Genomic DNA, 16,449 nt, shown 5'->3' on the forward strand with positions numbered 1-16,449 from the left:
GGGGCTCCGTCCTGGTCATTCTCATCATGGACAGCGAGCTGTTCATTGTAGCAGTAATTTGTACACCAGCTGCTAACACTGTCAGAAACAACATGTAAGGAGCTATTATAAGCCTGTGTGATGCTGGGATGTGTCGGTCCTTTCAGTTATTGAGGAGGAGATTACAGAGTACTGAAGATTGTACTCGACTACTTCATTAATTCTTGAGTTTGAAGTCTCTGGAATATTGACAGACACAATGTGTGATCTGGTTATATTCAAAAGGTGGGCCCACCATAACAACAAAAGATCATATTTCACTTTAGGAGTTCAGATTTGACAGCTCCTTTTTATTTTCACACAAAGACTTCCTAATGACTAAACCTGCTCTTTCAGGAGCCAGGCGAGCCTGTAATTTCACTTACTATTATTTTGCTCCACAAAGTGGCCCGTTTCACATTGTTCAAGTCCATGTGTGATGCAGTAAGCGTGAGCATTCCTGCCTTTGTATTATTAATAGTGAACAGCACTGCAATCATCGCAGCAGCGCTGTGACACTGAGACCCTGTGGTTCCTTTTTGATTTATTGGATTGAGTTGTATTATAAGGTACATCCCACAATTTGCTCCTACATTATTTCATTGTAATGAACAAAACTAATGAGATTAAATATAATGCAGTCAAACACGAGATTAATGTAAAGCATTCAGATGAGTCAACACAGCAAGTAGGAAAGAAGTCATCTAAGGCAAGTTTCTGTATTTTCAGTTTCTCTTATGAAGTTTATGTATCATTTAAAAGGCATAAACATCTATCTTTTGACACTGAGACAATTTTTGCTATTTAATCTATGTACCAACAATGATTCGAGTTACAGTTGGATGGTGAGTATGGAGTAAAAGTGCAGAATTTCAACTTTTGAGAACAGTTACACAAATAAAATTGCAACCAAGTTCCATCAGGAAATTACTGCTGTTTTTATTCCCATGCCCCTGTTTCAAAGGGAAAAATGTAATTGCACAATTCACTCAACGGCTGATTTCACTGAGAGACATGAACTATTTCCTTGTTAGTTCTTAATGTAATTTATAGGTTAAAGGTCTGGAGTTGCTGACACAATTGGGGCATTTGCATGTGGAATCTGTTAGTGTGAATCCACAATAAGCAGTGAAAGCAGATTTCAGTGCCAGGAAATGGGAAACATCTTTAGGCTGCAAAAACTAAATAAGTCCATCAGACTAATGCAAGCAACAGCAGTTTCTGTCAAGTAAACCCTTCAGAATCTTCTGAGAAGAAAAAGATTGAAATGGTGAGTTGAGACGGAACACTTGCCAGGACGTATACATTTCATTATCCATCTCCACCATATTCATCCAGTGCATACAACACCTGTAAAGCACGGTGTATGCAATGTGATGCACGGGCATGCATAACGTCTGATGGCACCGAGTCGGAGGTGTTTAGTGATGATGTGGCAGAAGACAGAAGCAGACAGATGAATTGTGGAGTGTAAAGAGCTGTACTTTCTGCTCAGATGGACAGCGCTTCAAGGTTCACGTAGATAGTGACCCAAAAGCAAAAGCAAACCAGCTGTTTTCAGAGGTATAAAAGAGGGATATATTCTGCAGTGTCCAATTCATTCACTTTGTATCAACCCAAGCAAGAAAGACAAAACTGAAGACAGAAAGACCCCAAAGAAAAATCCTCACAGGAGGGGGAAGTCAGTCTTTGTCCACAGGCTCCAGACTTCAGTCGTTGCTTGAAAAGAATTCCCCAAAAACCATTATTATGAATTTGTCCAATTACATTTAAGCCTCTGACAGTGGGGGATTAATGATTTTTACTAGAGATGGACCAATCTGATATTACGTATCAGTATCGGTCCGATACTGATGTAAATTACCGGATCGGATATCAGAGAGAAATAAAAAATGTAATCCGATCCATTAAATATCAAAAAAGCACCTCACAAAACTTGCGACACGGCGTAACTCGGCTCATAACCGTAGCACGTCGGAGCAGTGTGCTCACGTGATAGAGCGGCTGTGTGTATTTGTAGCCTCGCTACCAAACCAGCATTTCATCTCCGAGGAAGTGATCCGAGAGAGAAGTAAAGCAAGTGTGTAAGTTCATCTCTGAATGTTTGTAAAGCATTCCAGCGTTAAGTTTAACAACCGATATATGGAGCGACTGCCTCTTCTTGCTGCTACTTCAATCGTGAAACTGATCAATGATCAGCTGATCGGCTTTTCTGTCGCGAGTCCGTCTCTCTTGTTTGTTTTTGGCTCACTTCCTGCCAGAAAGAGGAAACCAGCGGCTGAACAGCAGCAGCACGTTTAAGCTTGATAAGCTGTTGTTAGAATTTATTTAATATTACTTTCTACACCAGGATCTTTTTCTACGTAGCTGACGCTGGTAACTGTGCAGGGGCGGATCTAGCAAAGTTTAGCCAGGGGGGCTGATAGGGCATTAACAGGGAAAAGGGGGCACAAAGACATACTTTTCTTTCTTATTCTCATTTAAAATGTCGAGCTTTTAATAAATAATTATCCGAATCTTACACCCAAAGTTTTAATCTGATGTAAAATGTATAGAAGTCCATTACTGTATATAGTAACTGTTAAGTCTAATATACCCTAGTAAGCTATAGTACTTTTTCCTTTGGGAACCATCTGTGCAGTCTGCAGTTCTGTTGAAGAAAGATGTTGAATCTATTTAATTATTCTTGAAAAATAATTTATTTATGTGCATTTTTTTCACACTGCATCAAATTAAAGTTGATTACTTCGATTAAGCATCATGAGGTGGAGGGGGGTTCCCTATTATTTTTTGCTGGGAGTTTGCAACCCTATTAGTTAGGTTGCTTAATATTTCTGCTAAGTACTCTTTAAAATACCAGAATAGGGAGGATGGAGCAGGTTTAACTTTATTAGATTGATCAGTGTTGCTGAACTATGAAATATTTTGGGTGCAGTGTATTTTTTACAGAATAGCTTTAGTGTTGTTGTTTATTTAAACTTGAGTATGAACTTATACAAAATGCAGCAATATATTAAAAAAAACAGTTTTATTGATTAAAAAATACACTACATCGGATTCATATCGGTATCGGCAGATATCCAAATTTATGATATCGGTATCGGACATAAAGAAGTGGTATCGTGCCATCTCTAATTTTTACTATCCAAGAAATCTGTGCTGCCCTCTGGGGCACCTGTCTCCCAACTGCATAAAGCTCAGAGTGCTGATTAGTGCTGAAATGTATGGATGCAGTTTTGGAAACTTGAAGATGTCCGAGGATATAAAGTTTTCAGCGTTTTTTGTTTTTCGTTGTAAGCGAAACAATGCAGCACATTTATGATTTATTGTATGCTTCAAGTGTCAAAATGTTACTTGAGCTTAAACTGCCACGGCAGCAGTATCTGTGTAGTGTGGTGGTTTGAAAAATATAATGTGTCTCTCAGAAGAGAAAGCACTCAAGTTACAGAGTGTAGTTAACTACAGCAGTAAATGTATGCACAGCTAACTTGTGCTTAGCTGGACCTTCACCTCAGCTGAGGTTTGCTGTTTTTCGGCAGGTTTTGTTGTTTCGTTTTTGTTTTTTTTGTTTTTTACTTTTTAAGATTATTTTCCCCAGTGTGGTCTTAATAAGAAAAATTTCCCCCGTTGTATTTTTACACAGGAAATCAGCCTTCGTACACAGCGCGGCCCTGAGCAAGCTGCTTCTGTGAAAGGCTGCGTGCAGAGAGACTGTGAACTTGGGATGTTTGCAAAGTGAAGTTCAGTCAAATTAATCATTCTGTCAGACAATGAGAGCAGAGCACCCCAGGGCTAAAAGGGAGACAAGGCCTTTCAGCAAGAAGAAGAATACGCTGCACTACAGTATATGTTTTAGGCTTGTTATTCATTTTTACTAAGGGAGGCGGGGGATGGAGATGGGGATGGGGAGGTTATGTAGTAGAGCGCTCTCGCTCTCGTGGTGCCGGGGAATATATCTATCGTTCCGGGGAGCCATTTCCCATAAGAGGGGATAAATGGATGTAGCTGAAGGTGAGGACAATGCAGGAACATCACATTTAGAGGCTTATTCATCAAGTTCATACGTGGTGTCAAGCCTCTGCCAAATGTTGCATTTTCACAGCACCCTTGTAGAGGAACTGTTACTGGCCTTGTACACAACAATCGTCATACTTCATATCTAATTTATGTGTTGATGTTTATTCTCAAAAGAAACACCGTTGCATTCGCTCTTCAGTTTCTCTGTTATTTTTTAGACAGGTCCAGCTTCCTTTTGCACCAGGACCACTTCCACTTAGACCTTTTCTCAAACGTACAAGTCAGCAGTCAAAGCAAAAGCCTCACAACAATTGCCCTCTAATAATATTTAATTTATTTTGCAAACTGAATGCAATGATTTGCACATCTCTTATGACACATGCAAGACAGTAGAAGGTACAAATTTATCTATAAGTTTTTTTGGCAGTTTTTAGGATAATATGATTATGATATAACATGATGAAGATGAAAACCATTCTGACTCAAAGCTATTGCTGAACATGTATATAATGGACCCCTAATTACAGTCTGATCCTTACCCATACCTATAATATTGAACGGCACAGCTGAAAATGAATATTTCCTGGAGCTGTGGATGGTTTTCCAAACTAAAATTGTTATTTTATACTAAGTTCAACTCAATCACACAAAAGATAAAACATCACAATTAGGGATGGGTATTGATAACATTTTCCTGATTCCGATTCCATTTTCGATTCTGTTTAACGATTCTTTATCGATTCTCTTATCGATTCTTATTTTAAAAAGGAGAACACTAAGGTCGATTAGCTTAGAACTGTGTTTTATATCATCTCTTTGAACAAGATAGAAATTTAGGAGTAACATGGCCTTACAAACCCAACAGTGACATCTTAAGAGATCCAGCCTACAGCTCTTCAATGTGGTGTCACAGGCTCCCCAGGACAAAAAATTGTAAATGTAAAACAATAAAATAAATATTCTTCTGTAGCAATAATAAAGTATAACATAAATTATTCTGTAGCAATTACACAAGAATATCCAGTAATGTCCCTGCCTACAATTAAACACATTCACTTACTGAAAATCATCTGCTGTGGCAAACGGGTGCAAGCCTTTGACCACAAACTGAGTCACTGCTCGGTGACATTCGTCTATCCTGGCCTGAAAGGAGACGCTGCCGGTAGACTGCAGCGACAACTGCCAGCGAGCGCCAGCCAGACTCTGTCTGTCTCTCTCATCATGGTCACCTAAATGCACAGTAATGGCAGGTTTGTAATAAGGCAGATCGCGCTAACATAATATGCGCTGTTAGTTGATTATTTACCTGCCGCATTAACGGGAGAGGACGTGCAAACGTTACCGCTGCTGCTGGGTTGAGATTCACGAGTCCGGAGCGGAATTAAAAACACGACATTCATTTAAGGTCATCGCGTTGTTTTGTGAGCTTTTGCATATTCCTAATGTTTCCTCCCTTAAATGAAATATCTACTTTGCAAGTATTGCAAGTTGCCCTGTTGTCATCCGTTCTCGTAAAGTATAACCAAACTTTTGAGTGTTTGAGCCGCTTACGCGTCGTGTTTCCTGCCAGGTAAATGACGCTCCGCAACATGGTGACGTCATTCGGGGCGACTGGAATCGATAAGGGAATCGTTTGCAAAAATGGCAAACAATTTCAAGGAAGTGAAACAGTGGGAACCGGTTCTCAACAAGAACCGGTTTTCGATACCCATCCCTAATCACGATTGAGTATTGACCCTGGGCATGACAGTTTAATTGTTTTATAATGTGTAGTGGAGTTGATAACATTTCAACAGAAAGACTAACGTGTCCTTATTCAACATATCTGTATTTTTTCCTTCTTTTAGGTTATTTCCACACAGCATGCATAACTGAGAAAGAAAGCTGTGATTCAGAGCGTACTTTATCACGTGCCTCGGACTTATCAGTGCAGGAATTCATACCTCGCTAACATTTAATCTGACACAGAATCAAAAATGATCTGGGATCAGACAAAAATATAAACTCTATTATCATAAAAATGAATGTTTATCTGATCCTTAACTAGTTTGTGTCACAACAACTACTTGTTGGCCTAACCCTAACTACTAACCTTTAATGTATTTGATCGTATTTTGGCTTTTGAAAGTCAGTGACAAAAAGTGTGCACCATAAGTTATCCTGATATTTTGGAGAGAAAAACAAAACCAAATTCACTTCTAAATAAAGCAAAGCTTTTGTATGTGTCATTTTAAAAGATTTTGAGGGGCTGAACTGTCAGAGGTGCAGATCAGCTTGTCTTGATGGTGTCTTTGTGGATGTCAGATCAGAAAAACCCTTGCATCTGCTGTTCTAGACACCTCTAAGAAGCTGTTTCTGTTCAAATCTTTGTCACAATTTCTGTAAAGTTAACACATCTGCACCTTCAGTACTTTCCCCCCCAATTTCTAAACCTGCTGTTACACTTTAAATGGTGAAATGAAGTATGATGATCTCTAGCTAGCCTTCCATACAAGGGACAAAAAAGTTCGTCCTCAGAAAGGTGACAGATGTGTCCCAGCCAATTTCAGTTCCACAATATGCATCACAAATTCTTCACGCTGGTTACTGATATGTCTTCATTTCTTTGCCGTGCGCATGCACCTCCACCCTTCACTGGCGAATGCAGACATCCTTTTTCCCTAGTCATCATTTATTGTTACCCTCTCACCTTTTCATAAAATAGGTGCACTTTTTCTCTCCAAAGCACACAGGCAACCTCATATGCACACACACCGACACACAGTTCTTCTCTTTCCCTCCATGTCTTTGCCTCTACGGTGTCTGCAGTTGCAGGATATGCGTCTCAGTCCACAGCACTATTCAGATACCTTCTGAATGTGCTTGCAAACACCGTGGGAGCAGTCACAGTGATGTATTGCCGTAATCCCACTGATGCAACATGACATGGCTGTCAGTTGCCATGGGATTCTGGGTGATTTATATTCAGCAGATCTGTTTATGGTCTGATATTAGTGATGTTAAAGGCCTGATCTGGCACTCTTATCTTTAACTAAGGGTGTCTTGCCACTGGACAGGCAGACGCTTTATTCACAACGAGGGCTAAAGAATTTTTGCGTAATCAAACTATTTCATTTTCACGATCCCCAACAGAGAAGAGACAAAGATTATATATTCACTTAACATCTCGTTCCCTTAGATTATGTGTGCTCCATCACAAACTGTAATTTATAATTGATCAGTAAAAAGCTCGATTCATTCTTTAATTGTGGTTCTCTTGCATCTAGGTCTTTCCCACTGTGGTACTCGATAAATGTTTCTACGTTGTCATGTGTGCCATTGCAGGCTCATTTCCATGTCTATGTGCTGTGCTTTATCTGCCACCAACTATTTCTTGCCTTGGATAAGCCAGCAGATCGGCAGTCAGGGAGCGAAGAGCATGCACAGCATTTGATAAACTGTGCGGTGGATCAAAATGAAAAATACAAATAAAACAAAAGAAAAACAAACGTTTGCACATGGGTGACTTTTTCGGGCAGACGGTGTCAGCAGGGAAAGCTAAATGAGACTATCAGTATATGTAATATACTGACCTGTAAATGAATGCTGTGTGAAAAAAATAGCAGCATGAAAAATATCAACTGATGGCACTCCGACACATAGCTACACCGAGGTGCTCGAGCACTCTGAGGTATCTGGCAAAATGCACACAGATCTGCATAAATGAAAAACCTTCAAATTGGGTATTGATTTATTCGGATTCATTTATTAGCCAACAAGCTGGAGTCCTTATTTGTGCATATGAAATAATAACACAGTTTGACAGGCATAAAATAGCATTTCCGCATCAGCAAGTTGATTCTCAAGGAGAAACTGACGACTGGGATATATAAGCATGATGTGCAGTGTGACATTTTTAGGGAACTGGAAAAGTGAAGGACAAGAGAAGACGTGGCAGACCTAAACTTATCTACAGCAAATGTAAAGTATCTGAAAGTCATGTCCTTAAACATAAAAAATAAAACATTAGGGGAAAAAAAAAAATCGAGCAAAGACCTGACTGGAGAGAACCATATGACCATTCACTGATCGATCTACAGTTTGCCATAGTCTTATTAGAAATGGTCTCAGTGAAAGGGTGGCTGTCAAGAAGCCAGTCATTCAAGCAAGGGAAACAAGAAGGAAATGCTGTGGTATACCAAATTACACGAGAACTGGACTGAAAAGGTCTTATGCAGAGATATATCAGAATTAGACGTTTTTGAAATCACTATCGGTTTATATGAAGGAGGTCAGGAGGTACGACAGTGTCTATAGCCATCTGTAAAATGCTGTCTCCGCTCTGTCGTGGCTCGTCGTGGTTATATACACAGAAAAGGTCAGATTTTGATCCACTGTGCAGAACCTTTTATTAAGCATCTGGTTGGCAGCAGCTCCATTCTTTTGAACAAGACAATGATCCCAAAGCAAGGTCATAACTGGGTAGAGCTAAATGCACAATGGAACACCGTCAATGATGGACTGGCCCCCCCAGAGCCATCCATCTTCATCTGGACAGAGGATGGAACAAAAAGCAGCCAACATCCAAAGAAGAGTTTTGAACAGCCTTCAAGAAGCCTGAAGAGGAAGAGGAACACATATTTACGAGAGTTTATACTATGCTGAAGAACAAAGGTGGCCATACCAAATATTGTCTTGCAAGCTGGTTAGAATTGTACAAAACTGTATTTACATGTATATTTGCAGCTTTCATTAAATTGCTACAACTATTTCCTGTTTTCCTAGCAGCATATAACGAAATTAACACATTACCAAACTCAATCAATCCTGTGTTTATTTGTTAGCACAGAAGAAAACTTTGAATGTCTGGCATATTAATTCTTAGAAGCAATATTCTGTTGCTGTACAAAATGACTTTAAAAACTCTGCAGACTAAAGTGGATGACCAGAAATAACACGACACTTCAGGTTTTTTTACCTTTTGTTTAGGTTTTCTTTTGGTTTTTACATGATTTTAATGCGAAGGACAAGTTGATCTGATTTGCAAATAAACTAATAAGCCTTAAAGTTGAAAAAACACTGGAAACTTGTATGGTTAGTGAAAAACATGTAGCAACATAAATAGTTAACTAATTAGGAAACTTTCATCCACCCTTTTAAAAATCACACTGAGTATACTATTTTCTCTGTTATGCCATGAGACCTTATCTCTTTTTCAAATGGTAATACTTTTGTCTTAATAGATTTTATTAATACATCAACTAAAATGAAAGATAAGTTGTAATCTCATTAATTTTCGGGGGGTTGACTTGAACAGAAATTATTGTTGTGTCTGAGTATAAGAGAAGTTATTTGAATCACTTCTAGTTATGCATAAACCACAGCCTATCATTGTCATACAGAGGACACGGGTCATAAAAGAGAATACACTGAATTATGGGTAATTGCCCTTTTTGTACGAGGCTAATTAGGAGTTATTACAGACTTTTAGTGTTTAGTGCAAATTCAAAGTGAATCAACAGTTGAGATAAAAAAAGAATTTGCGATGAAGCTATTTAGTCTTATGAGTAAATATTCAATCTGCTATGATTGTTTTATGATAAACAGCAGGCAGGTTTCAAGAAATAAAAATTCTCATATAATGTGAACACTGTGTGAACTTACATTATAAAGAGCTTCAGAAACTCACAATATTTGTTTGATATTTGGCCCCAAGATGTAAAAGTTTGCTGTGTGACAGATACTAACATAGTCTTACTTTAGAATGAATGCGTTTTATACTTAAAGGAGTTCAGTATATTACCATATTTCTGAATAAATGCTAATGTTGCCATTTCCTTTTTTTTTCTAAGTAGCAGGTAGCTGCAGATGCAGGTTGTTTCTCTTGATCTTAAACTGGAGCCTGTTCTCCCGTCATCTAAGATATTATTCATATTTATTGCATTTCCTTCCTGATTTTTCAGGTAAAGTAAACAAGAATGAAATATAGGGCCACCCTTTGATGTTGCACTGAAAACTGCAATCTCCTCTGCTTTGTGGGAGTAAATAACACAAAAATATTATAGTTTTCTTTGCTTTATTTATTTTGTTTTACAGGAAGTGTGTTTTTTATGTGTGTATAATTGCAGGTATGGTGAACTACAGCGAGGTGTCTGGTTATCCGCTCGTTCAGCACTGGAATCTTCGCTCTGTGCTCTATCACGTCAAACTCAATCAATGGGTCCTCTCTCAAGGTAAATCACACCGAGCTTATATTACTGATTCTTTATTTATATTGTTAGTAACCTTGCTTCGGTCTCCACTGAGAGGAGCAGGATCGTAATCTAGCAGTTACTTAATGGTTAATTTTTAACCAGAAATGTGATTAGCTGGCAGACTGCCATCTTTTTTTACTGTCATTTTTAGATGCATTTAAAGCTGAACTTCATGTTGCACAACCTGGGTCTTGAATTCTAAATGCAAATTAAGCCATTTATGTAAACACTGCTCTTGTGCTTTAAGGCAATCATTAACAATATTAAAAAGACACTTTTTTGTTTAACTTTTTTTTTTTTAACTTTTATATATTTTTACTAGCGGTGCAACAATACACAAAATTCACGGTTCGGTTCAATACTTTGGTGTCACGGTTCGATATTTTTTCGATACAAAAAAAATGTTCATGCCTTTTTAATTTGTCATTTATTAAAATTATAAATATATATTTTTACTCAAAAGTACAGTTTTTAAATTTAATGTTGCTGAAACAACAAAATAATAATAATAAAAAAAAAATCTGTCAGGTGTCGCTGTGTGCAGGCAGGAATAGGACCCAAAGTGCAGACTCACGGCACGCAAAAGTATATTTCAAAACTCAGCTTTTATTGCTAGATGGCAAAACGTAACAAAAATCCAAATAAACTTACATGAGCAGGCAGACAGAACACACAGCATAAACGAGGGTAGATCACAACACGGACACAGAGAAACACAGGGCTTAAATACACAGAGGGAGCAATCAGGGAATGGGTAACAGGAGGGAAACACAGCTGGGGCAAATCAGGCCTAATGAGACAAGGGGAAGCGAAACCAGATACATTAACATCAGACATGGACCTTCAAAATAAAACAGGAAACATAACACAGACTGAACTAAAGACACAGACTCACACGCAGGCACTGCAACAGAGGGAACAGGGACGTGGGACCAGGGCAGACACAGACACTGACTGGACACGGGGATATAGCAGACAGGGGAGACAGCAACTAAGGATTACACAGAGACAAAACATAAGACATAACTCTAACGAAGAAACCAAAGAATAGAAATGATAAATAATACAATAAACTCAAAACCCTAGGTCAACGACCCAGGCATCCTAACAGTATCAGATCGAGAAATCACTCATCTTTGGAAAAGAGAGTTTATTACAGAGAAATGGCTCTTTCCAAAATAAAAGCTATACTATACGCTTCTTCTGGGCTATATTCTCAGCAGCATATTAAACATATCAGGTCCCCATAAGGAGAATCATGCGCTAACGGCTGTCTAAATGACTCGGGTAAAGTTTGTAGCATGCGTGCTTGTTGTTTTTGTCTGCTTCCACTTGTCTTTGCACTAGGATGATGTCGGAGTAAATGTGCAGTCATATTCGTTGTGTTCCCACTAGTGCTGTCAGCGTTAATCTGAAATGACGTTAACGCCACAACAAGGCAAATCTCCGTTAACGAGCTACCGCGGATCGCCCCGTGCATGGGGCTGGACGGCGTCAACACGTTAACGAGCTAACTGCGCTAACACACTAGTTCCCACAAATTGAGCATTGCGTGGCACATCTGACATACTGTTTTACTTTTGTCCATGACGCGCTTACCTTCAGGGTCATACGTCACATGAGCACCAAGATAGTTCCAAACGCCAGATCTGAATGAGGGTGGGAGAGATTCAGCTTGCCATGTTGCAAGGAGCTTAGCTTCTGTCTTGCTAGCTTGCGCTGCACTCAGTGGATCTGCGCTCAACAGTGCAGCCTAGGCGGAGTAGTCGAACGCAGATCCACTGAGCGCTCAACACAGACAGCATCGTCAGAAGAAAAGTTGATAAAATAAATAAAAAAATTTGTATTGTTCGATACATAGGGGTACCGAACCGAAAGCACTGTATCGAACGGTTCAATATCGATACGAGTATCGTTGCACCCCTAATTTTTATATATGCGTATCTCCTGTAACAAACACAAAAAGTTCAACACAACAACACAGTCCCAGTATCCATCAAGAAAAGCACACTGAGCACAATGAGGTCTAAATATCTCATGTCAATGTTGAATTTTTTAGACCAAAGTAGCATCATATGGTTTCAGTTGCATCCTTTATATAACATGAAACCCATGTTGCAAAGTTAAAAACAGTCAGTTATTGGCTGATCGTGGCGGAGCTGTTCCGCCGCACTGCTTGAAGAAAATAAATGAATGAGGGGCGAGTTCCTTTTAATTAAGTACCTAATTAGATACAAAGTGTTAATTTTAAAAGGGTGCAAACTAACAAGCGACTCAGAAAGCACAACCAGAAAATATAAATGTAATTACAACCTCAAGTTCTTGATCAGCTGAAAAAACTTGCAGCTAATTGAATATCGAGTAATATCTAGAGGCCGAATGCACCGGTCCAAACTAAATCCGAATAAAACGGCGTAAACATGTTTTTCTAGCAGTAACAGCAAAGGTTGGTAACAGTTCACATAAAACGGTGGCCTTTGTACGAGCACGCACAGTCAGGCCTGATAATGGGGTGCTAAAGTTTAAGGTGAGGTTAATGCCTCATAGCCCGAGAAAATGAAATCACATAACCAGCAGAGCCCGAAGGAATAGACACGTTAAACAGTTTTATTCATTGTAGGAGGAGAGAGGTTGGAATGTCACAGTGTGATAAGTGAAGATTAAAGTCTGATGAGACACACCGTCAGCTGTGCAAAAGCAAACCCAAGCTCATTGACAATAGCTTTTTAGGTCTGTTGTCATCTGTGACATTAAAGCTACTTCCCACAAAATCTAGCTGTATAAATAAAGTTTGCACCTGGCGTCACATTGAGGGCGATATAGAAACAATTCTTATCACGATAACGTTATTGTCATATCAGTCGAGAATGATATATGTCACGATAGAAATCAAAAGACTTTTTCTGTCAAGCTTAAAGGTTTTTTCACTCCTAAATGTGAACATGTCAGGTTAATTTTGGTCCAAATATTGCTTAAACCAAAATTGTTTGTCAAGTTGTACATGTACTTTAACAGTGTGCGGCTGTGTTTTAAATAAAGAATATTAAAATATAATAATAATAATAACAATAATAATAATAAACAACATGGTAATGTGTCATACGCCAAAATCTTAATTCACAACAGGCAAAAGCCTCAAGTGTTACATAAGAAAACAAGTGAACTGGAAATCTACAGTTTCAAAGAAAAAACACGAGCTCCTAATATAAAAAATGAAAAGTCTAGTTTTTCGATAGAAACATACTTTTTTTAATTGTAGGGACAAAAAAACGATTGAAACTGATATGGCTCTAACTCTGTTCCAACCACATGCCTGGTTCGGTGTGGCACTCGTCGGGGTTTCACGGTCTTGATCCAAACATGGATAGCATCAGCTCTGTCAGCCTTATATTAGCCATGTTTCATATTGCTATCAGGAAACGTTTTTGCATAATAATTATTTGTATCGTTTTATTGCCCAGCTGTAGTTTGAGGTATAAATACATACAAGTTTGTAACAAAGGAAAAAGTTTCAATTAATGTAGCTTATATAACCGATATAGCTTCAGCAAGCACTTAACTTAATTGTAGCTTATACAAATTAGTGTAGTTTTGAAAAAGAATACTGTGTTGTCATAACTTATTTTGTAACAGTAATGGCTACAACCTCAGAAATGTGTTACTTTTTAATAAATTACACCCAACGCTGCATTTGTTTCTCACTCATTTCCTCACATGATCATATTTTAAAGCTCAGATGTTTCTTGAGGCAGTTGTGGTTTGATGTTAAAGCTTCAATTAAAAACTGGATGTCACGTTCAAATATGACTATTATTAGTTATTATTATTAAATACTAATTAAGATCTACTGTAGCTGGCTGATTTGATGGGTACCCAGAAAGGAGGTCAGTATACAGACATATGCATGCAATTAGAATTGTGCTTGTCTTTTTCTCTGTCTCTCTAATAGTCTGTCATATATCAAACCGCTTCGCTGCCATAGTAAGATCGAGTCATCCTGACAGTGCCTGCCATGCAAACTTCATAGAGTAAGATAACTGTGGATAGGTACTTAGTCAAGCAATACTTTCACTGAAGGCTGCTCCTATTCGCTGTCACGTCAGGGATTATACTGAAACCCTGATGGGTTTTTCAACACTAGCTGTATAAATAAAAAAATAACTAAAAATAAACACATATAATCGGTGTCTCTCTTTTATCTTTACCACCCTGTATCGCTGTAGTTGTTTTGTTGTCAGTGCGTTTAAGGGTAAAGTAAATATTTAAATATTGACTTCAATCTTTCTGCCTGGCCAACAGGAGGATCATTTGATAATTTGGATTTTTGTCATGCTTTAAGTGCATGCATTATTCATAGATCTATCATAAATAGTTTCCCCTCTGATAAGTGAAGGCACCCCACTGTAAATACAGCCACGGCACCTCTAATGCATTTCCAATGGTGCTGCTGTGGTTTGAAAGTGGCTGCCACTTCTGCTGAGGATACACTTTCTATTTTCTCTTCACTCAGAAGCGACTCAACAGCCTCCATCTTTTTTTACTCCCATTTCCCTCTTTAGCTCATCATATTTCAACAGCCACCGGAGGGGTGAGGGTACTGATTTTTACATCTGATAGCAGAGCCCTCATCGCTCATCCTCACTGCGTTCTCTGGCTCGCACTTCAGTGGGCTCCTAATTTAATTTTAGAGAAGAAGTAAGAGTGAGTGAGCATGATTGCTGACATATTGATACGGCTTCTCCTGGAAATCATAATGATAAAACTGCTTTTGCAGATTTGTTTTCCAGTTTTTAATGAGTGGGAATTTCAGTAAACACATGGTCATTTCATGCTTTCCTTTTTACCAGTCACCATTAACCCAGTGTGAAATCACTAAAATAAGAGCATTAGCATTTAACTCATCACCAAAAACTACAGAGTCATTGTAACAGCTCATTTAGAATTTAGATTGTATTTATAGTCGGCAGTTCTTTAGTAGTTCTTTGACACTTTGGGTAAGAACCTGTCATTCCAGTTTAAGATCGAGTACCAAAAGCCTCCAAGAGAGTTTCAGTTACTCTAAGGGAAAAGAAAAGCACCATTAACTCAGAGGGTTTTTTATTGTGGATGATGGCACTTTTAAAAAAGAGAAACAGCCTGATTTGTGATAAGTTCCTGTAGAACATCAAAGAATGATACATTTTCTATTTAAAATTAGGTTAAAGGTAACACAAGTAATCAGTCTTACCCAGCATTTAAATAAAAACAAGACCGGTTGGTTGCTTAATGACTTATTGTCAAAACACAAAACACATAAACTATATTAGAAGTAGGAGGCTCTCTTCCACAGCATGTCTTTATCCTGTCTTCCTTCTCTCTCCCCAACCGGTCGCAGCAGATGGCCCCGCCCCTCCCTGAGCTTGGATCTGCTGGAGGTTTCTTCCTGTTAAAAGGGAGTTTTTCCTTCCCACTGTCGCCAAAGTGCTTGTTCATAGGGGGTCATATGATTGTTGGGTTTCCTCTGTATGTATTACAATATAAAGCGCCCTGAGGCGACTTTTGTTGTGATTTGGTGCTGTGTAAATAAAACTGAATTGAATTGAGTTAGTCATAGCTTTTGATTTTCACTTTTTTTTAGTAGCAGTTTTTGAATTAACCCGTAAAAGTTGTGAGCTGCTCCAGGGTCCAAAGACCTTGTGATATGTGCCAGTTTCTTTATGATAAAAAAGGAATTTTAAATTTGATCACATTCATTCTTGACTGTTGTTTTGAGCAGTGGATCACAGAGGAACTGACAAAACATAGTTTGTTCAAAAACATACTACTTTCTAAAATTCTGCATGGTGAATATATCTAAGCCTTGATTATTTCTATTGTTAAAACAGACTATTTAATCTGAAATATGGATAACACATGTCAAAAAAATGTCAATGCAATCAGGCACTTTGCTGCTATAACAAATCTATACTATGAATAGCTTGAATAATTACCAATATTACCAAAGCTTAGACAAATTTGTGTGTAGCTGCTGTTTCTGTTTCACAGCGACTCTGTACTTATGTTTTAACATCTACCTTTACTTCCATAGTTACCAATACAAGGATTCACACCCAAGAAAACACTGCAAATATAAAAATAAAGACAAAGTTGCAGTTCAAAGTGACAAATTTGAAACATTTATTCTGTATTCTGTTTGAATGCG

At 38.3% G+C, this 16,449-nt stretch overlaps 1 protein-coding gene across 8 annotated transcripts in view; it reads left to right on the top strand.

Annotated features, from left to right (window-relative positions):
* Positions 1–16,449, top strand: part of astn1 (astrotactin 1) — a 483,242-nt gene that overhangs the window by 282,360 nt on the left and 184,433 nt on the right. For all 8 annotated transcript variants that reach the window (XM_026150133.1, XM_026150134.1, XM_026150137.1 and 5 more), the window contains one exon: positions 10,143–10,247. In XM_026150133.1, the coding sequence (XP_026005918.1) occupies positions 10,143–10,247 (105 nt within the window). The remainder of the gene's footprint in view (positions 1–10,142; positions 10,248–16,449) is intronic.

This window comes from Astatotilapia calliptera, chromosome 18, assembly GCF_900246225.1.
Source record: "Astatotilapia calliptera chromosome 18, fAstCal1.2, whole genome shotgun sequence".
In the NCBI taxonomy this organism is placed as follows: Eukaryota; Metazoa; Chordata; class Actinopteri; order Cichliformes; family Cichlidae; genus Astatotilapia; species Astatotilapia calliptera.